Source organism: Trypanosoma rangeli, assembly GCF_003719475.1.
Source record: "Trypanosoma rangeli strain AM80 chromosome Unknown Tra_15.4_contig_00075, whole genome shotgun sequence".
Lineage (NCBI taxonomy): Eukaryota > Euglenozoa > Kinetoplastea > Trypanosomatida > Trypanosomatidae > Trypanosoma > Trypanosoma rangeli.
In genome coordinates this window covers 1-26416 of record NW_021705815.1, presented here as the reverse complement: position 1 = coordinate 26416, position 26416 = coordinate 1, and the positions used below count along the sequence as shown (strand labels likewise).

The 26416-nt window shown below is 56.9% G+C and overlaps 11 protein-coding genes across 11 annotated transcripts in view, besides 21 other annotated features; 10 read left to right on the top strand and 1 right to left on the bottom strand.

The window, feature by feature from the left end:
* Window positions 1–60, top strand: part of TraAM80_03038 (uncharacterized protein) — a gene marked incomplete at both ends in the record, with an annotated part of 591 nt that extends 531 nt beyond the window's left edge. The window contains one exon of the mRNA XM_029380020.1: window positions 1–60. This exon is cut by the window's left edge and continues 531 nt beyond it. Within this exon, the coding sequence (XP_029240252.1) occupies window positions 1–60 (60 nt within the window).
* A 23-nt stretch (window positions 61–83) lies between these two features.
* Window positions 84–128: a microsatellite.
* Window positions 129–395: 267 nt separating this feature from the next.
* TraAM80_03037 (putative golgi apparatus membrane protein) lies at window positions 396–800 on the top strand (the record flags this gene model as incomplete). Its single annotated transcript, XM_029380019.1, has 1 exon — window positions 396–800. The coding sequence occupies one exon, from the start codon at window positions 396–398 to the stop codon at window positions 798–800; it is 405 nt and encodes a 134-aa protein (XP_029240251.1).
* A 59-nt stretch (window positions 801–859) lies between these two features.
* Window positions 860–900: a sequence feature (A-rich).
* Window positions 901–1181: 281 nt separating this feature from the next.
* Window positions 1182–1484, bottom strand: TraAM80_03036 (uncharacterized protein; the record flags this gene model as incomplete). Its single annotated transcript, XM_029380018.1, has 1 exon — window positions 1182–1484. One exon carries the CDS (start codon window positions 1482–1484, stop codon window positions 1182–1184), a length of 303 nt encoding a protein of 100 aa, XP_029240250.1.
* A 56-nt stretch (window positions 1485–1540) lies between these two features.
* Window positions 1541–1562: a microsatellite.
* Window positions 1563–1589: a microsatellite.
* Window positions 1590–1628: a microsatellite.
* A 481-nt stretch (window positions 1629–2109) lies between these two features.
* Window positions 2110–2141: a microsatellite.
* A 34-nt stretch (window positions 2142–2175) lies between these two features.
* On the top strand, window positions 2176–4683 carry TraAM80_03035 (uncharacterized protein; the record flags this gene model as incomplete). Its single annotated transcript, XM_029380017.1, has 1 exon — window positions 2176–4683. One exon carries the CDS (start codon window positions 2176–2178, stop codon window positions 4681–4683), a length of 2508 nt encoding a protein of 835 aa, XP_029240249.1.
* Window positions 4684–4930: 247 nt separating this feature from the next.
* Window positions 4931–4950: a microsatellite.
* A 170-nt stretch (window positions 4951–5120) lies between these two features.
* TraAM80_03034 (putative dispersed gene family protein 1 (DGF-1)) lies at window positions 5121–10175 on the top strand (the record flags this gene model as incomplete). Its single annotated transcript, XM_029380016.1, has 1 exon — window positions 5121–10175. One exon carries the CDS (start codon window positions 5121–5123, stop codon window positions 10173–10175), a length of 5055 nt encoding a protein of 1684 aa, XP_029240248.1.
* A 247-nt stretch (window positions 10176–10422) lies between these two features.
* Window positions 10423–10445: a microsatellite.
* Window positions 10446–10525: 80 nt separating this feature from the next.
* Window positions 10526–10557: a microsatellite.
* Window positions 10558–10603: 46 nt separating this feature from the next.
* Window positions 10604–10631: a microsatellite.
* Window positions 10632–10899: 268 nt separating this feature from the next.
* Window positions 10900–10935: a microsatellite.
* Window positions 10936–10965: 30 nt separating this feature from the next.
* TraAM80_03033 (putative isocitrate dehydrogenase, mitochondrial precursor) lies at window positions 10966–12273 on the top strand (the record flags this gene model as incomplete). The annotated part of the gene is made up of 1 exon (XM_029380015.1): window positions 10966–12273. One exon carries the CDS (start codon window positions 10966–10968, stop codon window positions 12271–12273), a length of 1308 nt encoding a protein of 435 aa, XP_029240247.1.
* A 278-nt stretch (window positions 12274–12551) lies between these two features.
* Window positions 12552–12570: a microsatellite.
* Window positions 12571–12681: 111 nt separating this feature from the next.
* Window positions 12682–12705: a microsatellite.
* An 81-nt stretch (window positions 12706–12786) lies between these two features.
* Window positions 12787–12818: a microsatellite.
* A 303-nt stretch (window positions 12819–13121) lies between these two features.
* TraAM80_03032 (putative leucine-rich repeat protein) lies at window positions 13122–15122 on the top strand (the record flags this gene model as incomplete). The annotated part of the gene is made up of 1 exon (XM_029380014.1): window positions 13122–15122. The coding sequence occupies one exon, from the start codon at window positions 13122–13124 to the stop codon at window positions 15120–15122; it is 2001 nt and encodes a 666-aa protein (XP_029240246.1).
* A 247-nt stretch (window positions 15123–15369) lies between these two features.
* Window positions 15370–15411: a sequence feature (A-rich).
* A 22-nt stretch (window positions 15412–15433) lies between these two features.
* Window positions 15434–15462: a sequence feature (G-rich).
* Window positions 15463–15578: 116 nt separating this feature from the next.
* Window positions 15579–15609: a microsatellite.
* Window positions 15610–15626: 17 nt separating this feature from the next.
* Window positions 15627–16271, top strand: TraAM80_03031 (uncharacterized protein; the record flags this gene model as incomplete). The annotated part of the gene is made up of 1 exon (XM_029380013.1): window positions 15627–16271. One exon carries the CDS (start codon window positions 15627–15629, stop codon window positions 16269–16271), a length of 645 nt encoding a protein of 214 aa, XP_029240245.1.
* Window positions 16272–16681: 410 nt separating this feature from the next.
* Window positions 16682–16707: a microsatellite.
* Window positions 16708–16808: 101 nt separating this feature from the next.
* TraAM80_03030 (putative protein transport protein Sec23) lies at window positions 16809–19538 on the top strand (the record flags this gene model as incomplete). Its single annotated transcript, XM_029380012.1, has 1 exon — window positions 16809–19538. The coding sequence occupies one exon, from the start codon at window positions 16809–16811 to the stop codon at window positions 19536–19538; it is 2730 nt and encodes a 909-aa protein (XP_029240244.1).
* A 201-nt stretch (window positions 19539–19739) lies between these two features.
* Window positions 19740–19773: a microsatellite.
* Window positions 19774–20293: 520 nt separating this feature from the next.
* Window positions 20294–20326: a microsatellite.
* Window positions 20327–20901: 575 nt separating this feature from the next.
* On the top strand, window positions 20902–24561 carry TraAM80_03029 (putative phospholipid-transporting ATPase 1-like protein; the record flags this gene model as incomplete). The annotated part of the gene is made up of 1 exon (XM_029380011.1): window positions 20902–24561. The coding sequence occupies one exon, from the start codon at window positions 20902–20904 to the stop codon at window positions 24559–24561; it is 3660 nt and encodes a 1219-aa protein (XP_029240243.1).
* Window positions 24562–24860: 299 nt separating this feature from the next.
* Window positions 24861–24885: a microsatellite.
* A 529-nt stretch (window positions 24886–25414) lies between these two features.
* TraAM80_03028 (COP9 signalosome complex subunit 6) lies at window positions 25415–26416 on the top strand (the record flags this gene model as incomplete). Its single annotated transcript, XM_029380010.1, has 1 exon — window positions 25415–26416. A coding segment is annotated over one exon (1002 nt), but the record flags the coding sequence as incomplete, so codon positions are not given.

Below are 26416 nucleotides of genomic sequence, written 5' to 3'. Positions count from 1 at the left end.
AGACTTCACTCTGAGAGTGATGGTGTCATTATTCTCGACGGATGCCTTCGTGGCATTTGAAGTTTATTCACCTGTGTACCACCTGTATGTGTGTGTGCCTCTCTCTCTCTGTGTGTGTGTGTGTGTGTAGTCAAGACGTATATTACATATGCGTGTTTGTGAGGGAGAAGGGAGACGAGGCTGACTGCTAAGGCCCAAAGACATGGTGTGCTGCTTGTGGATAACGCTGGCGGGCCTCCGCTTCTATCACCACCTCCCGAGTTCCACCCGCCCCTCGTCTTCCTTTTAGGTTTCACCTTCTTTTTTTTTTGTTGTTGTTGTGTCCGTGTGTAAATTTTTCTTTAAACGGCTGCTACTGGCTACACGGGAGCTCTCGTTTCAAGTGGTGAACAGTAATGCCGTCAGTTAGAGAGATTGTAACGGCGAAACATTTCAGCCGTGCGCTTCAGCTTCTAGGCGTGGCGGGGGCATTTGGCAGTGGAAGCTTTGCGTTCTTTCTGCTCATGTGGGCCCCGCCGCGTGAACTCGGTGAGGTGCGCATGTACATTGCCTACGTGTACGTTGTTTTATTTGCAGTGGTCTTGCCAGCGGCGGAGCTTGGCATGATGCGGCATCACCACCTGGCGCGGTTTACACGCTTCCTCCTTTCACACGTTGGGCGCGCCCTTGTTTACATCTTCATCGGGGGGCTGCTGCTGGGAAACCACGTCGGTGGATGGGTGGTGGGCGTGTATATGATTTCGTTGGGGGTCCTCAACGTGTTTGCGGCCTGCGTGACGATTAATCATCGCACGACATAGCGGGTAGTGAGTAGTTGGCGGCATTCAGCCCCCAACATTATCTGTGGTGTTCAGCACCGTTTTTTTTTTTGTTTTTTTTCTTTCTTTCATTATTATTATTGGTGTGTGTGTTGGCCCGAATGCTGCATTGTAGCGAGCGCCAAGCAGTCACGGGGAGAGCGTGTGGGCGAACAGTAGTAGCGCCTTCTTGAGGTATTCTTTGATATGAGGCGTTGGTGCACGCTCGCGCTCTCTCCCTCGTTCTTTCTCCATAAGTGTGTGTATGCGTGGCTGCGTGCACCTCCCTCCGTGATAAAGAAAAGGGAACTCAACAAAAGCGTCGATGTCCTATCGACAGTGTGACCTGCTCGGTGGCTAACCGCTACTCCCACCGCTGTTGGCTCAGCCCGCGTGTCTGTGACTCGCTGTAGTGGTGCAGTCGAGCGAGCCCAACTGCAATTGCAACCACGGCGTGGTAAAGCAGACGATGCTGTGGTGTGCGTGCTGCGGTGACTTCGTTAAAGCAGTGAGCTTGTCGTGGACGGCGGCGGCATGAGACGAAAGTGTCTTGCGTTTTGCTTGCGATATCATGTCCGGGCTTAGTTTGGCCCTGGCGCGGGAGCCAGGCGATGGAACGTTGCGATTTGTGCGGGTGAAGGCGGCCGTCATGCAGAGCGCCGGCGCCGACCGCGAGAAATTGCACATTGTGATGGCAGTGGTGCCGCTCGGCCTGTGTGTCTCTCTCCTTTGGTGGCTTTGCCTTTATTTGTTCGTTGTCGTCGTTGTGTGTGTGTGTGTTGTTGTTGTTGTTTTTGGTTACGTCCAGTTGTTTTTCTTCGTTGCTTTTTGCCGCCGCCAGTCTCACCCTGTTGAATGCCCGTTGGGCTCCGTTGTGTGATGGCGGGGAAGAAATTTCCCAGTGAGCCGCAGACGCAGGCAAATAAACAGACCTCACTGCGCCTTCTGCGTGCGTGGGGGAAGGGGTGCAGCTCTGGGGGCATCGCCATCTCCTCCTCCTTTGTTTCTCCCTCTGCATATATGTGCGCACACAGCTCACCGCTCTCCTCTTCCCACCACTGTGACGACCCTCAACGCCTCGCGGACGGTATTTATCGCTGTTTTTTTTCTTTTGCGTCTTGTTTGGTCTTTTTTTTTCTGTTGGCGTGAATGCGTGCGTGCACCACGAGGTCTTCCGCAAGTCGCATAGGCACGGCGCACAGGAAGTAACGGCTACGCAAAAGTAGGGAAGTGGAATTGGATTCCATTTGTTTGGATTTGACCTTTTTTTTTCCGAAGGCCTCTGGAAGTTCGGAGTGGATATTAAAGCCGCCACATACACACACACACACACACACACACACATTCGGTTGATAAGCTTCACTGCTCGGAAGGAGAAATGCCTGCACGACGTCCGAAGCGTCAGCGCACCCCGTCCGCCACCTCCTCCCCGGTTCTGGCACACGCCCTGGAGGCACGTGGCCGCCGCATTGCCAGCACACCCTCTGGCTCCATGCCACACACGACGGAGGTGCTCCTGCCGCCCTCCACCAGCGAGCATTGCGCTCATGTCAGTGCACCCCACGCCACTGATGAAGACGTGATTCGGGATTTGTGTGCTGACGAGAGGGATACTCGTAGTCGTCATGGTGACGGTTCCTCTGCCGCCGCTGCCGCCACTGACAATGTGCCCATTCTGACCGCCGCTCTTGTGGAGTCCCTCTACGCTGTGGAGATTTATTTTCAACTCGAGAAGCAGCGGCATCGAGGCGAGATTCTCTTTCCGCGTGATGTGGGGGATTTGCTCTTGTGGTCAGTACCGGTCGCGGTGCCGTTGATCGAAGGGCCGCGGGCGTTTTTTATCAAGAACAAATCCAGGCTGCGGGACGTGGTGGTGATTTACGTGAATGGGTGGACGCATGACGAAATGATAGTGGCAGACGCCAGCCACCCCGCCGTGGATGCGGGCAGCAACGAGGCGGAGGCCCAGCAGGAGCAGAGGCGGGCGGAGCGCGTTGGTCGCGCCATGCTGGCCCCCATACGTGCGCAGCAGTGTTGGGCGCGCAAAGGGTGTGGCGTGCAGTTCGCCCCCATACTTCTTCCAGACGCCAGGAGTTCACTGGAGCGTGAGGTCTTTTGGAGAAATGATGCGCCGAAGGCTCCCCACGACGGTCAACACCGTAATGGTCCCGCTGCTCATAACGCAAACGCCGAGACCAGGGGCAGCGAAAAAGGCGAGGCATCGGGGGATTGCTGCACGGCGGGTGTCAACGGCTTCCCTGCTTCCTTCAATTCTGTCGAGACGGCATCGTTATCGTTGAAGCCGCACGGTGTGGGAAAGTTATTTAACCGCGCCCTGGAGATTCACGGCAGCAAAACACCGCCGGACACGGCAGATATCCCTGATAATGGTGCCTTTCCTTCATCACTGGCGGCAGTATCGTCGCCCGTCTTGTCCAGTTTAGCAGCGCTGCAGCAGACTGAGGATGGTCGCCCCTCGCTCTGGGGTGACCGCGCCACGCTGCTGCAGTACTCCCTGTCCCTGGAGAGGGATCGAGCGGAGTTGGAGAGCCTTGCGTTTGTTGTCAACTTCCCACCCGATCGCGCCGAGGCGGCTGAGTGGACCTCGTTTGAGGCCCCAGTCTTGTCGAAGGACGAGGCTGAGGTGGAGGTGCGGGCCCCACGCGTGTTTGCAATGGACTGCGAGATGGTGCTCGTCGCCAACAACGTGAGTGCGCTGGCGCGTATCACGCTGCTGGATGTGCGAGCCGGTGCGGTGGTGCTTGACACTCTCGTGAAGCCAGCGATGCCGGTGGTGGATTACATCACACGCTACAGCGGCGTTGATGAGGCGATGCTGGATGGGGTGACGACGACGCTGCAGGATTGCCAACGGGAGCTGAAACGCCACATTGACAGGGAAACATTTGTTGTGGGCCACAGCCTTGAAAACGACTTCAAGGCATGTAAAATGCTGCCAAACTGTCATCTGCTGGACACGGCGCACTTGTTTCCTCATCCGGCGGGGCTGCCTTACAAAAATTCACTGCGGTACTTGGCGATGCGGTATCTTCGGAAGCGGATCCAGCAAGGATCTCACGACAGTGCGGAGGATGCCAGCGCCAGCGCGGAGCTTGTGCACTTGAAGCTACAGCACGGCCCAGGGTTTGGGGTTCGGGCGCGAGTGAGTGTTTTACAACTCATGGAGAGAGCGGCCGCTCCTCCAGTGAAAGCCGCAGCGACGGCAAGCGAGGTTGACGATCGGGAGCGGGAGAAACGGGACGAGGCACATGGAGGAACGTCGGCATCGCTTGAGATAGGGTTGAATCTGTTTGATGACGCATGTATCCTGCGTGAGCTCATTCCCAGCGGCGCGGATGCCCGGAGCGGCAGTCGGTTGCATGCAGTACCGGTGAGACACGACAGGGATGCGGTGCGGAAGGCGGTGCGATGTCTGCAGCAACGGGAGCGTGGCCGAGAACACACAACGGACGCCGCACCGCCATCCTATACGCTGACGTGGGTGCAGCTCACCGAGACGGTTGAGCCGCAGCAGCAGCAGGGCGTCGCGGAAGGTGAAGGGCAGCTGTGGGAGGAGCGGCAGCTGGAGCGTGTGGACGAGGTGAATAGGCGCGTGATGCAAATCGTTCGCGCGGCGCCGCACAACAGCCTCATTGTGGTTCTCGCCGGTGGAACGTCGACGGCTGCAGCAGGAGCGTCGGCTGGCAGAACGCGTGGCGTTTGCTTCGCATTCGTGAAGGATGACGCCTCGCCGGGGCCGCCGGCGGCGTGGCTGGACGCGGGGACAGAACCGATTGTTTGCCCGGCACCCGCAACAACAGCGGGGGGTGGGTGGGCGGATCACGGTCGCACGCTCGAGACCCCCCCTGCGTGCAGGCAGCAGTGAATGCTAACAAAATAACAACGGTATAACGAACGGGGACGATGCGCCATGTGTACAGATGCATGCAAGGTGTATGCATGGGCGTCTATGAGTGTGCGAGGAGGCGAAGGAAGGAAAGTAATAAGTGTGCCGGAATATATATATATCGTGACTCTCGTGGTGCTGAGACGAGAACAACGCTTCCTTGCAGTGTCCTTGTTGTTATGTTTCTTTCCCTCTTCTGTCACTTTTTTTCCCCATTCATTTGGTAAATAATAATAATAATAATAAACCGAATGCCATCCAGTATCACGTGCCAATTGTGGCCCCGCCGCGCGTCTTTCTATTTCCCGCCGTTTTTGCTCCAGTACAGGGAGGAGGGAGGAGAAGAATACGTACACGCTAAGTTCTCCACACACGTCTTTTGAAAGCCTTTGCAAGTCCGGTGTTTGTCCGGAAATATGCCGGCTACAACGCTTACCGGGGAATGCGCCTCCATGCAACGATTTGACGACGAAAGGGAGGACGAGAGGCGGCAGGAGCGGCTGCAGAAGTTGCGGCGAGACGCGGAGTACGAGCGGCTGCTGGGAAGCGACGAGATGGCGGAGGTGCTGATGTACGGCGCTAGCAGCCGCGAGGAGCGCATCATGCAGATGGATGCGCTGGTGGAAACGCAGCGAAAGATATCCTGGCGCGCCAGCACGGCGCACGCTATTGTGCTCTCTGCGAACGTGCTTACGATGGCCATCATGGCTTCGCAGCTCGCCATGTACCGCTGGAAGGTTACGGAGGTCCAAACGCTCACCGAGGCGACTGCCATCATTCAGCAACAAATCATGAGGGCGCGAAAAAGCGGGTTAAAAGTAAGGCGTGCAGCAGCGACGACATCGAGTCGAGCAAAAATCTTCACGCGTAGCTCGCCGCTCGCTGCTCACTCTGCAGCGGACCGAAACGATCCCCCTTGGGCAGATGAAAAGGAAGGAGATGCGGCGGCATCCGCGGGTGGCGAGGCCGCGCATACGATGAATGAGGATGAGCGGAACGCGCGTCCGGCGAGTGCCTGCTCCTCCATCTGTAGCGCGGAAGGGGAGGAGTTGGAGTTGGGGCAGAACCTCCCGCGAGACGACATGGTGGCGCGACTGGTGGTGGTGGACGTCTGCACACACGAGCCGTTTCGCGACATCGTGGATTACCTGCGCTACTTTGACCGCGAGAACAATATGGGCCTCATCATTGTCTTGATGCTCCACGAAAACTACGACAGCCACACACCCGGGATGCTTCGCCTGCCAAAGCACAGCACCACCGCGGCGGAGGCGTACAGCTTCGGCTACGACTTGGTGCTGCGCCGTTGCTTTGACCACACCGTCGTTAACTTTTTCACCGAGATGTTTATGTCTTCGGCCGGGCGGTGGTGCAACGACATACGCTCCAAGGGGGTCGTTGGCAACTACCGGGGCATGCGGCAAATCCTCCTGGAGAATGATGACATGGGGCAACTGGGCGGCGGCCTCGCGGATCTCGAGGCCCACAACGGCAACGACAACGTCGGTCTCTCGCGATACCTGCAAAATAAGCGCGTGCCTCAGTCCAGCGCCACATCGGTGATGCCGCAGCCGCAGGATCTCCCGAACGTTAGCAGCGCCGTTAGCAGTGCCCGTCAGCACCACCATGAGCAGCCCCCGCAGCATCTCAGCTCCATGTTTGGCATTAAGGACGCCCTGGCGCACCTCATGACCCCGGCGAAGAGCGTAAAACACGTCACGAAGCGTTCACTTTCCATGTCGGGTTTTCCGGGAGACTCTCGCACCGGCACCATCAGCAGTGGAAGAGAGGAGAGCGAGGAGCTCTACGAGGACGTGCTTGTGGAAGAGAAGGATGAGGTGGAGGCCACTGTTGCCGCTGCCTACAAGGAGGAGATCTTACGGCTTCTGACGGATCTGGAGTGCAGTAACCGCACCGTCATCCTCCTCAGGGAGGAGATCGCCTACCTGCAGGAGTCGATACTCTCCAGCACGAACCTTGCCACTCACTCTTCCCAACTCTCCACCTCCAACAACGACACTGTTGTGGATAAACACACCTCCATTGCAAAGGAGCAGCAGATCATGATGCTGCGGCAGCGGCTCTTCTCCCTATCAGAGAAGCTTATGGCGTACGAGATGCAGCAAAAGCTGCATCCGCAGAGCAGACAGATCCAGAGGCAGCGGAGCAAGGACGGGCAAATGTCACACACCCCGGCGGATAGGTTCTGCACGGCAGGCTCGGAGGAGGAGACCCAAGACTTTTCAGACGCCACGATGTTGCATCGCTTTCAGCCTCTGGAGAGCTCTCGCATAGAGCGCACTAGCTGCAGGTTGCAAACCCCCACTACCTCGTTGTTTTCCACGCGTCCGGAGGAGGTAAACATGGTTGACGCGCAGAATACGACTGCCTTCCCGTTGGTAAATCTGCAGCAGGATGACAAAGGCGCGAGTTCGGGAGGAAGCGAGTTAGAGCTTGTGCGTCGATTGGAGAATGAGAATAGGCATATGGGGGAACGCCTTTGCGACGCCCTCGAAACTATCGTCGCGCAAAGACAGCTCATCGCACAACTAGAGGAGAATGTAAATACGGCAAAACAAGGGAAAAAAAGCAAGAAAGACAAGAAACGGGTAGAGGAGTATTCGGATGACGACGACGGCGCCGGGCAACACCGTGGGGAGGGGGGCGGTGGCGGTACAAAGACAAGGCGCGGGAAGACGGGCGCACTGACTTCTTCCGGCCGCAACTCTTCGTGGGTCGGAGACGCCGTGCCGAGGGTGTTCACAAAACTCCCCAGCCCCACCTTTACCCGAGAGGAGCGGAGTGGAACACGGGTGAAGGACGTGCAGCGCGAGGGGGCGCATGGGCGACTCAAACATCGTCAGGAAGAGATGGGAACAAAGTTGCCCTCTCATGTGGCGGTTCCAGGGCGGCAGCGCAAGGCAGGTACGCAGGGGCCAGGGAAACGGTCTCAGGTAAGACCACACGATACGCCCACGCACAAGCCTCTGTTGGCGTCGGAAAAAGAGCCCGTGAAGGAGTTTAAGAATGACAAGCATAATTCGAATGAATTGAAACATATTTTTAGTGACATAGCTGCAGCAAAATCGGGTGGCAACGAGGAGGCGGCGGAGGAAGTGCGATCCCAGGCACGCGAGGTGGCGCAGAAGTGTGCGGCGCGACAGCTGGAGGCCAACGGATTGAAGAAGACACTGCAGGATGTGGAGGTGGTAACGCACGGCAATCGTGACAGCTCCGTTGAAACGCCGCGGCAGGTCCACTGGGGGGCCGCCAAGACTGCGGAGGAGGTTCTTGAGCGTGGGGAGAATACCGAGGCCTTTGCGCATGCAGTACTCTCTGCACATGCGGCAGAGCAGAAGGTGCCTCGCTTGCCGCGAGGCGAAGTCAAAGAGGTAGTAACCGACGGCACAGGAGGAGCAAGCGCGGACTGTGGCGATGCCACGATGAATGAGGGGGGTGATATCGTTGAAAGCGACGACAGAAGAAACGGTGGTGTTGGGGTGAGGCGTGATTCCTCACATAAACGGTCGCACCCAGACCTCGACGGTAGTTTGCAAGGGCCCAGGCGTTTCCATCACGAGAGGCGCGAAAACAAAGAAGAACGAAATCAAAACAAGCCCCCGCCGAAGATGTACCGTGTTCCAGAGGGCGGAGTTGCCTTACCAGTAACCCAAATGAAGCAGTCTCTCGGCGCGGTGATGAACTCATCCCGAGACCCGGACGAGGAATCCATGCGGACGATTGGGATTGAGTTGTACCTGGACCACCATCAGGCACTCCTACGTTTCATGCAGCAGGTGGGCAGTTATAACGCGATACTGCGGACTGTCTTGCAGGAGCCAGCGGAGGAGTTGGAGAAGCAAATCAGAGAAGAAGTATATCGCAGAGACGGTAACGTGAGCGCCCAATTTTTAATCGCCATGGATACGGCGCTTCTATCGCGTCTCGCAGCGCTGTTTAGCGACGATGAAAGCCTCAGAGCCCGGTCTCTCTTGGACGTCCCGCCCCCAGAGAGTGGGCTCCTTGAATCCCCGGCGTCGCCCCAATATCACCGGAGCACCGTTTCGTTTGGTAGCCCGCGTGGCTCGAGAAGCCCAACAGCGGTGGAGGAGGTGGAGAGGTTGCTGAACCGGTTGGATATCACCGTGGACGAGATTCCCTTGTGGATGCTTGACCTCCTTGAGAGCGGTGACGCGGAGGCCGCTGCGCTGCTGCGCGAGGACCCCGACGTCTCGCCGTGGGTGCGGGAGGCGCTGGTGAGCATTGAGGAGGCGCAGAAGAAGCATGGGAAGGGCATAACGGAGCTGTTGCGCGAGCACCGACAAAAGGTTTTGCGGGATAGACTGAGGCGCTCCAGGTGGGCCAACGCGGTGAGGAACCGCTTCAGTAGTAGTAGTAGTAGTAGTAGTAGAAGCAGCAGCAGCAGCAGCGACAACAGTGGAGGCAGCGAGGATGCGAAGGAGGTGGAGGGTCCGCCTTCAGTGAGTGCATCGCCGCGGCGTGTCGTGTCGACTTCCGCGTACCGCTGTGGGGTTCCACTAAAGCAGCGTCGCGCCTTGCTGCGTTGTATCTCGCTCCGCAACCAAGATATCTTTCAGTTGGAGCCTAATGGCGACGTGGCGCAGGAGGTGTCAAGACGGCTGCTGCGGCTGCGACGCCGCGGCGCTAGTTATCAGGACGTCCTGCCACCGGTAGTGGCGCGAGGGCTGTCACGCGAGCAGCAGGCCCAGTCGATGCATGAAGTCTCCGGTGTGGCGTTGCCGCTCGAGGTGCCACAGGGCGTCGTGTGCGCGCGTAGCAGAGGCCTTAACCCCGCCAGACACGGCGTCACTTGCAAGGCGGGGGAGGTGAGCTACTCCCCCTTCACCCCAGAGGAGCTTGCGGATCGTATAATGTCGTACCGTCTTGCCTTCTCGCGGCTCCGAGGAACAGACAGGCTTCCTGCAGGCATGACGGCGGTGCTTCCCAGCTTCGCAATCCCTGTCGCGGCGGCCTCCATACCGGCGGCCTCACCCATCGATGCCGGGCCCATGAGAAGACCTCTGCCGCACCGCCAGGGGTTGCAGGTTGAGTACGCCTCGTGGATCTACGGTGTTCCAACGGAGCAGCTGTTTCCGATGCTGCGCCGGGAGCAGCCAGAGGCGAGCGACGCCGTTGTGTTCCTTCCTGCCCGCTCCTACGCCAACGCGAGCGGCACGAACGCTACCCACCACATTGGCACCGCGTTTGTTCGACGGATGCTCGCGCGCGTGGATTTGTTTTCCTCCCCTGCCACCTTTGCGGCGCGCCGGCTGAACGAGCAGCTTCGGGCGGCGATGCCGGAGTGGCAGAGGGGCGTTATAGGCAGGGCCATCACCCCCGCCACCCGCGAGAGTCAGACACGGAGGCCACAACCTTCCGAGGCGATGACAACAACAACAGCACCACAGGCGCCGTTGCCGCAACGGTCCGCGCCAAAAGAGGAGCAGTAGCATCCAAGCTGAGGGAAAAGTTCGGGTGTGTGTGTGAAAAAAAGGCGCTCATATTCTCGTTTTTTTGTCAGCACCTTATTTTTCTTTTTGCCGCTGTGTTTATGTACATACGAATATGCGCTCAGATTTATATACACATGTAGTTGGAAATATCAGTTTGTCGCAGGGGATGCACGAGAAGCACAGTCACGCGGTGTCATCACCGTTTTGTGTGAACGTCTCTTTGTCAATGCGTTTCCCTCGTCGTTTTTTTTTGTTGTTGTTGTTGTTTTCCTCTTCGCAAGAAGACAGTGAAAATGAAGGATGGGCTCCGTCCCCCCTCCATAGGAATGCTCTGACGCGAAGGCGAAATATGTACAAATATATATATATATATATATATTGGTCCATGTACGCGTGCAGTGTGCAGTAGTGAGTGTGTCTGTGGGTCTCTCTCTCTCTTTCTCTCTCTTTCTCCGTGGATGTGTCGCGGGGGCGGGGTGCGCCTGCGGCGTGTGAAGCTCACGTGTGATGCGTCATCATTTGTTCCCCCGATGAAGCTTATGCATGGACGCCCTTCACGGTCCCCCTGCTTCCTCCCTTCGCTCTTTCTCTCGCTGCCTCTGCGCGTGTGTGTGTGTGACGCGCATTCTCACCGGAGGCGAGACACCTGCGCGCGCATGCTGCTGCGACACGCACCACACACTCGCCGTGGAGCGGCGACGTCAAACTAACCCCAACAGATACACACACACACACACACACACACACACACACACACTCATTGCATTGCCAGCAGTAACAACAAGTCATGCTGCGCCGTGTGACCTGCAGTGCGTCATTTGCATTTGCCGCGGCGGCAGCGTGTCACATGAGCACGACGTGCCCACGCTTGGAACGCATCAAGGTCGCAGGCAAGGTTGTCGACATGGACGGAGATGAAATGACCCGCATCATATGGTCTCTCATCAAGGAGAAACTCATTCTCCCCTACGTGGACGTCCCGATTGAGTACTACGACCTCGGCGTCACCAATCGCGATGCCACTAACGACAAGGTCACGGTTCAGGCAGCGGAGGCCGTTTTGCGCCACAACGTTGGCATTAAGTGTGCCACCATAACCCCGGATGAGGCGCGGGTAAAGGAGTTTAACCTGAAGAAGATGTGGAAGAGCCCGAATGGGACAATTCGTAATATTCTTGGTGGCACAGTTTTTCGCGAACCCATTTTAATCAAAAATATTCCTCGTATTTTGCCAAATTGGTGCGAGCCGATTATCGTGGGCCGCCACGCCTTTGGCGATCAGTACAGGGCGACGGATGCCGTCTTTCCGCCGGGCCGCCTGGAACTTGTGCACACACCGCCTGGCGGCAACCCGACGGTGCGTGAAGTCTTTAACTTCAAAGGCGAGGGTGTTGGGCTTGCCATGTACAACACCCGCGAGAGCGTAGAGAAGTTTGCAGAGAGCTGCTTTGAGTTTGCCCTGATGCGCAAGTACCCTCTCGTGCTATCGACAAAGAACACCATTCTGAAGAAGTACGACGGCATGTTTATTGAAACCTTCCAGCGCCTCTACGACACGCGGTACAAGGAGCAGTTTGAGCAGCTGAAGCTGACGTTCTCTCATCGCCTGATCGACGACCAGGTGGCGCAGATGATAAAGGGGCACGGAGGCTTCGTGTGGGCGTGCAAGAACTACGATGGCGATGTACAGAGCGACTTGGTGGCGCAGGGCTTTGGCTCACTGGGGCTCATGACGTCTGTGCTGCTCTGCCCTGACGGCAAGACAATTGAGGCAGAGGCCGCTCACGGCACCGTCACCCGCCACTACCGCGAGTACCAGAAGGGTAAAGAGACGAGCACCAACTCCATTGCCTCCATCTTTGCATGGACACGCGGCCTCGCCCACCGCGGCAAGCTGGACGGCAACGCGGCCCTTGTCGACTTTGCCGCCACCCTCGAACTTGCGGTCATTCGCACCGTTGAGGCTGGGCACATGACGAAGGACCTCGCGCTCTGCATTCACGGGCAGGAGAAGCTGCAGCGGTCCCACTATGAGACGACAGAGGGATTCCTCGAGAGCGTCGCTGCGGAGCTCGCCCGTGCATGTAAGGTCTGAAAGGGGAATGCCTAAGTGGGCCTGAGGAAGAGCAGAGTCGATAAACAAGAGAGAAAATGCAAATGAAAAAAAAAAAAAGTGAAGGGTGCGTACGAACAGAGCGGCAGAAGGCAGAACGCAACGAAAAAAGGAAGGAGGGCATGTTGACAAACAAAAGAAGTGAGGGAAACAACCCAATGGGAACCAAAAACAAAAGAAAAGGAGTGGGGGGTGGACAGGGGATTGAATGCATCTTATAACGCGCCATAGCTCAAGGAACGATGCTTATTGCTGTAACCAAAAAAAAAAAAAAAAGAACATCGCGACGGAAGTGTGGGGAAAAGACACATCTGTCGCTGTGCGTGGCTTTATTCTCGTGTCGCGGCAAGTTTCCGTATATACGACTGTATATCTGCGTGCGTGTGTGCGCTTTCTCTCTCTCTCTCTCTCTCTGTGGCTGGGCAGACGGGGAGGTCATTCTCTCAGCGCCTGAGGCGTGGGTTGTTTCGCCACGATTTTATCTGCGCTCCTTTCATATATATATATATATATATATCTTTATTTATTTCTTTCATCCCTCCGCTTTACGCGGGAGTCTCTGTCGGGGCGCGTGTCGCGACAGGCAAACAATACCCACAATAACAAGAAGGAAAAGAAAACAAAAAGCGTCTGAACTGCGGGGAAGCACCCCGCAACGATAAAAGAAAGGGTAGAAACAAAAGGAACGGAGGCGACGAGTGTCTGCAGGCGTTTCCTGCGCTGTTGCCGTTCTTGCCTAGAAGGAGTGGGTGTGGGGAGGTGTCCGCCGTGCCTCCATCACCACTGACGCCCTCCTCGCACTGGCGTGTGCGTGTGTGTTGCGAGCTGCGATGGAGCCCAATGTACTGTCCGTGCTGCAGCAACTCACGTCAAACCCACAACTCGTCGGTCAGCTGCAGAACCTGCTGACGGTCCTGTCACACTCCGACCAGGACGTCACCACGAGCCAGGCGATGACGGCTAAAGCTGCTGCAACAACGCTGGGTGGAGCACCGTCATCAGCGCTTGCCCCGGCTTCATCGCCAGTACATGTGGGGGAGCAGCAGGGCATGATTGCGACCGCGCGTCGCGGATCGACTCAGACGGTGTCAACCACGAGCTCTGTGCATCATGGTGAGACGAACAGCTCGCAGTTGTTGCATCGGACGGCCGAAACGTTTACGGGCGAGGGTGTCTCGCTTCAGCGGTACGAGAAACTGTTGGGGCGCTGCCGCCAGCTTGAGAAGGGGCTGGAGCAGAAAACACGTGAGGCCGCCGATGCCACCCAACGTGTGGGTCAGCTGGAGCGGGAGACGACACGTCTGATGCGGCGGGTGGAGCAGCTTCTGGGTGCCGTGGAGGGGAAGAAGCAGAAGTTGGACGAGACAGAGGCAAAGCACAGGCTTGAGCTTGCCGAGATAGAGAATAGGCATGAATTAGAGCTTCGAGCAAAGGTGGCCTCGCATGAGGAGGCACTGCGTCGCCTGATGGAGGCGCGGCGACTGATGACAACCGCAGCGCAGTACGAGCAGACGGTTAGGCACGCTGCTGCAGGACAGCAGGCCTCTGCCGCCACGGCCACCACGCCTATGAGCAAACGCGGCCTCAGGTCCCTCCCCGGCAGCTCCGTCAAGCAGCCGCCGCAGTTGCTGCAGGGCAATGAACGCGGCAATGAGCACGAAACGGATGCAGACGAAAGGGCTGCGTTTCTTCCCCATGGCAGCATGCCGGTGAAGCGGGAGCGGGACCAGCCAAATAGTTTTTCACCCGCCATTCCACGCAAGAAGCGGACGCCCCGCACGCCGAGTCTAACGGCAGCCGATCGTGTCGCCACCGCGACGGCCACCAGCACCGCCAGTGCCACGTCATATCCAAAGACAACGTCGCAGTCGGTAAAGGTGGAGTATGACTCACCACAGGTGCGCCCTGGGGCTGTCGCCTCCGCCTTTGCGGAGGATCGGTATTTGACGAAGGCGCGTCATCCGTCGAGCTCCACTGTGTCCCCTGGCCCTGCAACGAGCACCATCACGGAAGCCATGGCCCGTCATCATCATCATCATCAGCAACAGCAACAACAACAACAACAACAGCAACGTGATGCCATGCACAACGTGGAGTCTAGGTTCATTACACAGTATGGCACGGCTCTGCTGCCACCTGCTCCCTCGCTACCTTCACCGCCACCGCCACCGGTGTCTAACTCTGCAACCACGAGTCTAGCGGCGCTGAGCCGCACCCCGCGACAGCGGGAATTGCCTAATGGTCAACTACAGCAGCAACGGCTGCGTAGTGGGCAGCGCAGCGGCACCTCCTCGGCTGTAGGTGGACCAACGCGCTCACCTTCGCCTGTGAACCCAAAGCGCGGGGCGGAGCAGCCGCGCTGCTTTGTCATAACAAGCCTCACAGAGGAGGAGCGTGCACGCGTCAAGGCGGCAGTTGCAGCGGTTGGGCAGAATGGTGTTGTGGTGGAGAGCGACTATGAGGATCCACCGCCGTTTACGGCGACGCACATCGTCGTGCGCGGGCCGCCACGTAGCATGAAGGCTCTGTGCGGTGTGGTGGGCTCAAAGTGGCTTGTGCAGCCGGAGTACATTTACGCCTCTCGTGATGCTGGTTTTTGGCTGGACGAGTACGAAGAGGGCGGGCTGCGTTGCTTTCCGCCCCCTCTCAAGTGTCAGCGCTTTCTTCTTACCATGCCGGAGGGCATCGTCAAGGAGAAACTGGAGCAGGTGATTGAGTACGGCGGGGGGGAGGTGGTGCGCCCGGCACGCGATGGGCGGTCGTACGACCAGGGCGTTGTTGTCATTGCCTCCGGTGACGATCTTCTGCGATTTGCCACCCGGATAGATTGAGGCACATGAGGGAGCGGGCGAGAGCGGGGGTCGTTCACGGAGTGGCAATTGGGACAACCACGCGCGAGGATATATTACGCTTGCCTCGGATGTTTTATAGAAGGTGAGGGAGAAGAGAGGCAGGTGGCGGCGCAAGGTGCAAGGGTGGTTCACATGAAGATATAGATGTCCATGGAGCCCTTCAGGGTGGGGGAGGAGGGGTGCGTAGGAAAAGAAAGCGAGCAGGGCCTTGACGGCATGGTTTGCCTTTTTTTTTGTTTTGTTTCTGTTTTTTTGTGTGTGTTTTTTTAGAGTTGGTGTGCTGCGACGCAGCCTTGCCCTCCCTGCCCCGCCCCGCGCTTGCTCCAACCGCGGCGACGAGGTGTGTGTGTGCGGCCTGCGACTCCACTGCGCCACGCATCCGCCGAGTTTGTGGGTTTTGTTTTCTCCATTTTTGTGGCGTGTCGGATGCTGCGGACGCACATACATATACACACGCACACGCACAGAGAGAGGAGGAAACGCATGTACTCTTGTGAAATTTATCGTGTCTGCAAGGCGAAAGCTAACGTGCTGAGGCTCCATCATTGTCACGAAACAACAACTCTCACTCTATTTGGCCCTTTGTTTTTATTTATTTACCTCGCGTATGCAACCATCACGCGTGTCGAGCACTGCCATCGTCTTATGCCCGTGGCTGAGAAGCTCCAGCGGCTGCAGCGTGCGGTGGACGTGAACGATGGCCACATACAGCGGCTGCGGAATGAACTGCGGCTACTTGACGTCACTGTAGAAGCCAGGCGCGAGTCCGACAGGCAATACACCGCACAAATGCAGGCGGAAATACGTCGACTGGAGTTGGACATCGCCGCCATAGAAAGGCTCCGGCGCCCCGCCGCCGCAAAGCACCTCGTATCGTCACCACCACCACTGTTGTTGCCAACGTTGCCGCGCCCGCTCGCCGTGCCACGGGACCGTTTGGAGAGCGCCGTGGCAGATCTGGAGCAGCAGAGCGAACGACTGGCCAGCTTGCGGGTCCAACGGCAAGTACTTGAAGAGTTGTTGCGCCACGCTGTGTCACACTACCCGCAGTATAATATCCCCGACCTTTTTGACACCCGAAATGAGTTGGAGCGTATTGCGCTGGAGAGGGTCATGAATGCCGCGTGACGACACGGCAATAACCCACACATTATATGAATAGCTGTGCCGAGAGTGTCAGACAGCAGAGACGGAGAAGTGGGGATGATGGGTTCAAGTGTTAAAGGATTACCCATTTTCATGGGTTGCATGCAATTTCGTCCTCGCCGCCGCCGCTTCTGCTCATCCCCCTCCTGTTGTTTTTTCCTCTATTTCCTACCTCACCGCACCCACAGTCTCATTTAGCTCCACACAACAGTAAAGAAGCAGCCAGTGGCGGTGTGTATTTGTGCCACCGGTAGGAAACTTCGCTAATTCGGTTTCTTATCACGAGGAAAAAAAAACAACGAACAAGGGCGGCAGAGCTCTGACTTCATCGCATGCAGGGGTATTCCCAACAGCAGTCATATGGCGGCTACGATGCGGGCATTTCACATGTGCAGCAACAGCAGCAACAACAACAACAGTACGCATATTTGCCAGCTGTAGGCAACGGGGACTACGGGTCGTACTATGCGTCAGCCAACATCGGCGCCTCACAAGGTGCCGTGCCGTCTGGCGGCGTGAATGGCGACTACAGTGGACGGTACTTGCAAGCAGCAGCAGCAGCAACAACAACAGCAGCCGTATCAGTACGAACAACAACGGGGCGCCTCAGGGGTGAATACAACTGCGGATGCTTTGACCTCCCCTGTGGGGTTTCAAAGGGCGTCAGCCATGGCTTATACCAATGCTGCCGACTCTGCCTTGGCGTCTGGGCAGGACGCACCGAGTGCCGCGTTGAATGCCACAGACGTAAACGGCCTGCGTTGGACGTGGAGCACCTACCCGAACACGTACCGCGACGCCAAGCATGACCCAGTCTCTGTGGCCTCCATCACGCTACCAGAGATGATCGTTCCGCTTGCTTGCATGTACACACCACTGAAGCCGCTGGAAACCTGTCACTTTGTCATTGGTGATCCCGCTGCGCGTGGTCAGCAGTGTCCGAATTGCGGCGCTTTTTGGAACAAGCACTGTTACCGTGAGGAGGGCAAGTTCTGGATGTGTCCCTCGTGCCTGCGCCGCAGTCCAATGCCGCCGAATTACAGCCCTGAGCACCCAGCGCTGCATCATGACACCGTGGAGTACATTATCCCTTCGGCAGCACCCACGGCGGCGGAAGGAGAGGTTGTTGACGCTACAGCAAAGCACACATACCCAACATTTATTTTTATTATTGACGTCTGCATCCCGGTGGAGGAGCTCGAGTCACTGAAGCAAGGCATTTTGCGCTGCCTGAACTGGATCCCCCCACAGTCTCTTGTGGGTTTCATCTCTTTTGGGGCTCGCACGTCGGTGTGGGAGCTTGGAACTACGACGATGACACGCTGCTACAGTCTGCGCGGCGAAAAGCAATACGACCCTGCCGAACTCTCGGCAATGTTGCAGGTAACGGATGCGATGCCGGTGCGAGGCCGCTTCTTGGCGCTGCTTGAGGACTGTGAATTTGTGCTGACCACCTTAATTGAGGAGCTGCAGTGTGACGATAGTGTGACGCCCGGAAACAAGCGACCGTTGCGCACCACCGGAACTGCCGTTAGCGTCGCAGTGAGATTGCTAGAGTTGTTGTATGAAAAACCCATTGTGAAGGAGGCAAAAGCTGCAGCTGCAGCGTCGGTACCTTCTGTAAAGGCAGGGCGACTAATGCTTTTTACAGGTGGGCCTTGCACCCGCGGCCCAGGAACGGTTGTGGGTATTGAGAAGGAAAAGATGATGCGCTTCCATCGTGACATTATTGACGGCGACACACCGTATTACGCGGACGCATTCAACATGTACAACAATCTACAGCAGCGGTTGTCCAATGTGCAGGCTAGCCTTGACGTGTTTGCTGAGAGCTTTGATCAGACGGGCATCCTAGAAATGCGGGAGGCGGTTAATCAAACTGGGGGTACGTTTATATGCGGTGATGCGTTTAGCCACAAGATGTTTGCCACGTCGTTTCAGCGTTACTTTGACCGCTTTGACTCACGTGTGCAAGCGCTAGAGGAGCATGGCGCGGCGTTCTCCGTGCGCAGCGCCTTCTGTGTAAAGTTTGGGCTGCATACTTCCGTGGACACGTTAGTGAGCGGCGTGCTGGGGCCCTGTCTCGTGGATGAACAGGCGAACAAGACGAGTCTGCACCGTGCGGCCTCCCCCATTCAAATTGGGGTGGGGGGCACAACGAACTGGTGCGTCAGCACCCTGGACGAGGCGGTCACGTACACCTTCCTTTTTGATACAGCCACGATGAGCAAGAAGGATGGCGGGGACGCCGTCGGGACAAAAGATCCGCGCGGCAATGAGACCAGGCGCCGCTTCTTTCAGTTTGTGGTGCGTTTCACCACTCCGCACGGGGAGTCGCGGGTGCGGGTGACGAGTGTCGTGCTGCCTGTTGCGCCATCGCTGCCGTCCATTGACCCACAGTACTTTGTGCAACACCAGGCCTTTGACCAGACGTGTGCCGCTACCGTGCTGGCTCGCATGGTGGTGAGCATCCTTGAGAAGCACCCGAGTAAGTGGGATGACACCAAGCGATGGCTGGACACCTTGCTGGTGCGTTTTGTGCGCCGCTATGGCACCTTCCGCCCTGGCATGCCGGAGTCACTGCGGCTTCACCCCTGCCTCTCGCTCTTCCCCTCCTTCTTGTTCAACTTGCGCCGCTCGGAGTACTTTATGGTGCTCAACATCTCCCCTGACGAGACTACGTTCAAGCGGCACTGGCTGATGCGGGACCCCGTCGACAACTGCGTCCTCATGATTCAACCGGCACTGTACTCGTACGACATTGAGACGCCACAGGCATCGCCGGTGCCACTGGACAGCTGCAGCCTGTGCCCGGATAATATTCTCCTCATGGACGCGTACTTTAACATTCACATCATGTGGGGTACAACCATCTTCGCCTGGATACAAGCCAAGTACCAGGACAACCCCGAGTATACCTACTTTGCACAGCTGCTGGAGACTGTAGAAAACGATGCGATTGGACTGCTGAGCACGAGATACCCGTACCCGCGCTTTTCTCGCACAGACGCTAATGGCTCGGAAGCGCGGCACATCAAAACCCGAATGAACCCAACAACAACACATCATAGCGGTCCTATTGGCACTGCTGCCGCCGGTGTCGGTGCCACCGCAGCGAGCGATCAGTCCGACGTCATCTACACCGATGAGGCTTCCATTATGAAGTTCATGGAGTCACTGAAACAGGCTGTGGTCTCCCTCGGCAATGATGGAAACGGTACGGTTAGCAGAAGCCTTGGAGGCTCTTGAGCCATCTATTGCCTGCCGTCTTCATTCATGCATGCTGCCGTGTTTCTGCGTCACTCACGCGCAATTGCCCGCCCCACCATGCACGCATGCATGCATATATGTCTCTTTCTCAGTCACTGCATCTGTATATGTGCTCATTCACCCGTTGTGCATACGTATTTTGCTTGGACTGTTCACTTTGGTGCCTTGTGTGAGCGCGCAGTTGTTGTTGTTGTTGTTGTTGTTGTTTGTTGTTTTTTTTGTTTTTGACCGCCTTCCCCACCCGCGTTCCCTTCCCATCCCCACCCCGACTTTTTTTCCCCCCACGCATCTACTGTTGCCCCTTCCTTTTGAGTTGCTAGTTTGGTTTAAAACAAACATTCACGCCGCTAGGTGATGCTTTATATTTTCATCTTGTTTTGGTGGTGGTGGACTTTTCACTGACCGTCTGTCCTCCTTTTTTTTTTGTCGTCGTGGTCGTATTGCCGCAGTGAGGCGACACATTTTTCGGCTTTGCCATGGTGGTTCTTCTCCCCCCGCTCCCCTCTTTTTTACTGCAGCTGTGCACGTTTGCATAATATGTATGTGTGTGTCTTATGGCGTGGGTGCGCGCTGGGGCCTACACAGTCGTGCACGTACGGACATAACAGGCTGCAGCGGGCAGAAGGAGCGACGGGAGGAGATGAGACGCTCCGGCCCGCGCTGGCACAACTTGTGAGGGGGGAAGGATGTGGGGGGTGTTGCGGGGAGTGAAAAGTGGCGGGTGTGTGTGCGTCGAGGAGGAAGAGAGCAGCAGGAAGGAGGAAGAGAGTGAATAATGTAGGAAGGAGTGTGTGTGTGTTGAGGGGCAAACAACAGCAACTGTGGCGAAAAATAAAAGAAGGCGCACCCGCCACCACCACAAGGAAGGAGCAACGAAGGTCAAAAGGGAAAAGTAGAAGAAATGGAAGACAGCAGGTGACACGAATGAAGGTTAATTGACGTCCAAACTGCGTGTGTGTGGGGGGTGGGGTGGGGGTGCATTTTCTTTGATATATGGTAATGATTCTAAAACCTCAGTGCTGTATCTCCTCCTTCTTCATCTCCCTCCGTCTCTGTGTATATGTGCTAGGCATATGTGTGCAGAGTTCCTTCATCCATCAATCGAATTCAGACTTTTTCTCTCGCTCTCTCCCAACGTCTATGTGTCGAGGTGCAGCTGCTACAATTGATACAGACATGTGTGAGATGCACACACATTTGTGTTGTGGCTTCTTGCTCCCTGTGTTTGTCTTTATTGCCTGCAGAGGCACCGCCGGTGTGTGGAACTTGAGGGAAGGGGGGAAGGACGCCAAACGAGGTGGTAGAAAGTAGAGGAATCGGTTTTACAAGGTGGTTCACGGCAATGTTCACGGGATTATGGCTGGTGCTTCTCGGCCTCTTCCGCAGTGTCGTGGAGGTCCTTTTGTTTATGCCGCGTTATCTGCTGCTGGAACGTCATGACCGTCGCAGTCCCATGTGGGGGGTCCGGGCAGAGGCGGTGGTGTGTTTTGGTTCCACCTTTTGCCTGGATGTGTTGAGCTGCATCGAGTGCCTGGATTGCCTGGGCGGCGCAACTCACGTCTTTGCATCGCCCATGTACCAGAACAGCTCCACTAACACCGCTGCGGCGTCAGACGAGCATGAGGCTGCTACGGACGAGGACATGTTAAACTCCTTAAGCATCTCCTCCCCGCTGAGTCCGCAGCAGGCGCTGCTGGAGGTGGACGGCAACGGCAGCGAGGCGTCGACGGAGCAGAGCTGCGAGGACGCCTGGACGGCAGCGTCGGCGATGATGATGAACGCCTTCTCCCGGTGCCTTCATCGCACCTCCACCCGGTTCACACCGGAGCAGAAGCTCAGATGCGGCGAGGACGCCATGGCGGCGGCGGTGTCGACGGCGGCTGGCGCTCACATTTTGCACGGCGTCTTCACCGGTGGCATCCCCTTTGTGCAGTATTCTCTCCTGCAGAATGCCTGCGTGGAGGCGGACGCACATGAGGCACACAATGAACGACACGAAACGCACCACTTGCGGGGGTCCTGTCAGCGGAAGCCGCTTCTGCGTGGGAGAGACTATGGCACATTTTCCTGCTGGTTTCCCGGCGACACTGCTGGAGCGGAGTCCACGCATGTTCCATACCGCACCTACCCACGGCAGCCACGGGTGAAAAAAGGTTTTATCCCTCCTTGGTACGCGGTAACTTCCAAGGCACAGTTGCTGCTTTCTTTTCTTGACCCTCTCTGGCGCATTGTGACAGGGTTGTTTTTCATGTCACACGGGGGTGAGGTGCAACACCGTTATGCAGGGGGCGCCAGAAGACGGTTCCGTCGGGTTTCGTTAACATCTACTTCGTCAGTGTCCTGCATGTTCACCAAACTTCAGCCCAGGCGGGGGCAGATCCCTGATCCAGTGGAGGAGATTTGCTTCATTCCTGAGCAGGCTGCCAAGGCACTGTGGGCGTGCGCTCACGCTCCACGGCAGGGGACGCTCGATGAGGCACCCACATCCTGCAACTACGTGCCCACGCTAGCGCCAATGAAGTCTTCTATGCGGCGCGGACTCGCAGCATCCCCCGAGGGCCCACAGCATGTGGGAGTGGTTGAGTATGACGCGAGTCCTTCCTCACGTAAGTGCGCCAAGATAAAACCAGAAACGTTATCGGCATGTCATAAGGAGATGGCAACAGAGGAACATGACAGGGCCCATACCGCCACTGCTGGATGCGCGTGGGAGTCTCGTGTAACTAGTCTGCACTGGCTGCATGGATCAGCACCACCAGAGGCGTCTGATTCCTCTGCCCCTGTGATAGTGCTGCTCCTCTGTCCTTCTGTCGCACAAGGAAATGAGCATGGATACGTGGCGCGGCGACTCGGTGCCCTCTGTGAAGCCCTAACAACAATGTCCAAATTGCGTCGCCAGAGGAGCTGCAATAGTAGGCGTCTGCAGCCATCTCAGACACAGCTGGAAAAGGATATGCCCGATACCTCCACAACATCAGCCGAGACCACGGACCCTCATTTTGCTTCTTGGCATGCTGCGATCCCCGTAGCCGAGTTGATTGGCTGCTCATGCGGTATGCCGTTTGACGATGCTGCCGGCGCGGACGCCTCCTTGTGTCGGAGGAGGGTGAACGTGACTGTGGAGGATATTGATAGGGTGCTTTCGCGTTTAGGCAGGCTGCGAACTGCTTCTCGACACTCTTTTCATGAACAAACTGCAGCGAGGAATAAACCACCGTCTTGGGATGCGGAAGCGGTCGGTGGTGCCCCGACGCCCTCAAACAGTCACTCCGACGTGCATTTGCAGAACGATCCCAAAGCTGGTACTCGGAGTCTCTACATCGTGGGGGTGGGCTGGTCAAACGCCAGCAGCCCCCTACTGCAATACGTCATGTCCTACGGTGCAGAGTCGCGGCTGGACGGAGTCATTTGCATCAATCACTCCGCCTCCTCCAACTACGCGCTTGTCCCAGAAACCGTCTCGAACAGCAGTAAGCAACCGCAGTCATTCGGGTGGGATAGGCTTTGGTGTTCGAGGAAGCACAAAACGCCATTTCACAGTAACTTTCTCTCCGCGCCGGCTGGCGCCGTGCGTCTTTTGCTGCTTGCAGCGCGTCTGCATCTCACAGCGGATCGTCTCAGCGAGCTTTGGCGACAGCAGCAAAAGAAGAAGACGGGAAATGTCGTGCAGGATGTACACGATGTCGCCATTTGGGAGTATTTGTATCACACGGTAGGCATCGGCACCTCAGGGAATAGCAAGATCGAACGTGGGGACGATACCTCTCTGCCCCCCGCCTACAGCTGCGCCTTTCCCTTCTTTTCGCGGCCACTTTTGACGCCTGAGAAGGCACCGTTGGGGGTGCTTCAGCAGGTGGAGGCGCAGGTTGAACAGGAAATGGGGAGGTGGTGGCTCAACGAAGTGCAGGCAGGTAATGAGGACGATGAGGACTGCATGCGCAGCAGAGGGATCCCCTCGTGGGGGGACAGTGTTGCACACTTTTCTTCAAGCGGCAGGTGGCACCCGTTAATGAGTTTGTCGGACTGGGAAGTGTTGTTGCAGAGTTGCGATGACACCGCGGCAACCACACTCATGGATCTGGGGTTGCCGGGGCGGTGCGTGTTGCCACATTTTTCCACCGCCTTGCCGTCACCGCCGCACGACGCTTCAAGAGACACCCTGCACGTTGAGGATGCCGAAGACAGTCGCTGCAGGAAGGACGGTGACGCGGAACCGGCGCAAACAACGGCCACAACAAGAGCCGCTGGGGGTGTTCCTGGTGGGCATCGCGCGACGCCACCTCAGTCACCTGCTCATTGTGCGTCACGGTTGTTTGAAATGGCGCGGGGAAGGCCAGACCATTTATTGCCTGCCCATTTATCTTCCCCGCGCGCGCAGGGCAGCGGTGATGCCTCGCGAAAGACGGCGGCGGCGCGCAAGGTGAAGCGTGACGCGTACGCCCGTCCATCCCCTCCCCCAAACCTGGCAATGGTGGCGCTTCGCTACCACTCCGCCAGCAGCGCCCACCTCGTTTCCCTCATTCGTATACCAACATTATTTGTGCACGCGAGCGACGATGAAATGGCACCCCTCAACACACTCCCCATGCGGGCACTATCGAAAAACCCGTGCGTGGTGACTGTACTGACACGTCGCGGCGGTCACGGCGTGTTTTTGGAGGGGATATCCACCCTCCATGCTCTGCCGCAACTCACGTTACAGGAGCGCGAATTAGCAATAGAAACCAACAAGGCGTCAAACGGTGGTGCGAGCTGCATGCCGTCAAGGACACGGCAGTGGTTGCCTCCGTGGAGGCGGCGTGCGGGTGGAAAGTACGGGCCAGCGCCTGCCACGGCGGCACGGAGCTCATGCTCTGTCCCGTTCATCGATAGTGCCAAGAGCAACAACAACAACACGATGACGGAGGTAACGAGCACGGTGGAAACTGTTTTTGTGGTTGAACACACCACATGGCTAGAGCGACTCATTGTGGAGTTCGTCGCTGCTGCCGTCATTGTGTGATCACCGCGTTGTGCTTTGCTTTGAGGCACATGTTTTTCGCTCTGGTTAGTGACGGTGATGAAAGCGAGATGTGCAAAATAAGGAAGCCGAAAACGGCACCTTTGACCATGTATGTGTAATATGTATGCGTGTGTACACGTGTATATTTACCCACCTATCTACATATTTGAATTCGCGTGTATATGCGTGTCTGAGCGTCAGTGACTTAGCAGGGAACACGTTGTAGCATTGCCTGCATCTCTGAATTATATGTGGGAGTCGCCTCAAATAAAATACGTGCAAGGACAACAAAGAAAGCGTATATATACATATAAATATATTTATGATGTCCAGTGGGTAGAACGTACACGGTGTGGATATCCTTCTTCATTTTTTTTTTCTTTTTTGCCTTTTAGCTGTGTTTTTCTACCTTGCTCCCTTGATGAATGTCGGGCTGTGCATGCGTGTTAAGGGGATGTCGTGCCGGGGAGGTGGGGTGCCTTCGAGGTGCTGCCAACTCCTGCTTACAGGGCATGCACAGCAAACACCCCAATGCTCTACCGCCACGCGTTTGTGGAAGACTCCCATCACCACATACACACAGGCCCACAAACAGCAACAACAAAAAAAAGTAATAACAACGCCTTTAAGCGAGACCCGTCATTCAGTCACCTCCCACAATACAGTGAGCTGCAGAACTCATTCCAACCCCACGGCAAACAACACGACTCCTTGACTAACTTGCATTTTTCATGTATTTTTCTCTTCGAAGGTGGGAGAAATACTTGCGCTTCCTTGCTTTCTAGCTTCCACACGTAAAGTGTACCACTACAAAACACGAAACGGGACACTAACAAAATAGAACTACATATCAATGTCATCCAAAACCACCGACGGTGAGATCTCACCTTTATTGCTGCATATGGGACAAGAGGAACCATCACGGCCTGTCCGCCTATCGCCGATAGTGATACTCAGCATAACACACCACGCCACAAAAATGCAGGAGCCTACGTCAACCAACACAGCGACATCCATTTTTGGAATTCTTCTTGGCAGAACAACAGACGATGGCGAAACTGAAGTTGTGTTGTCCTTTCAGGCTGTCGGCCACGGGGCAGCCACCACCGCGGCGTGGGGCGTTGACTGGCAGGCAGTCAGGCAGAGGAGGGAGCGCCTCGCGGAGGTGTTCGCTGAGCTGGCCGTCGTGGGTTGCTACGGGGCGGGAAGGACGGAGGAGGACGTGGGGCGGTGCTGCGGCGTTATGTGCGGGGCGCCCTGCGAAGTATTCCAAGACACACCAAACGGGGTGGTGTTAGCGCTGCTGGTGGACTGTGCCCCGGCGGCGGCGCTCGCCGGCCTCCCGGTGCACCTTTTCGAGGCAGTCATCCTGCGCGACGACGGCCCCCGCGCGGCTGAGACGGAGGACGACCAACGGGAGCGGGCGGCCGTTCCACGGCCCCGCGGCTTCAACTCCGGCGTCAAAGTATCGCTCCGTGCCACAGGCCACAGTGGCCTAATAGTTTGCTCCGTCACAAGCGGGCCGCGCCTGATGGTGTGTTCAAGACGCATACCGTTCTCTCTGGGGTCTGGCGTCGTGGCGCAAATAGGTGTTGGCGCAGCCATTAGCGCCACTGGCAGAAGCAGCCAGAGCGGTGCCCAAGGAACAACAGGAGCAGTGCCCTCGCGTCTGCGATGTATTGAGCGGTCGCTGCGGCGGCTGAGGCGGTGCGTTGTTTTGGCTGTGGAGTACCTGAGTGCAGTCGAGTCTGGGCGCGTTCTTCGTCCAGCCCCCGATGTTCTGCGCGCCGCAGCGAGGGTGTGTTGGATGCTATCCGGCCACACGCCCGGGGCGTCCCGGTGTGCAGCGGCCGTT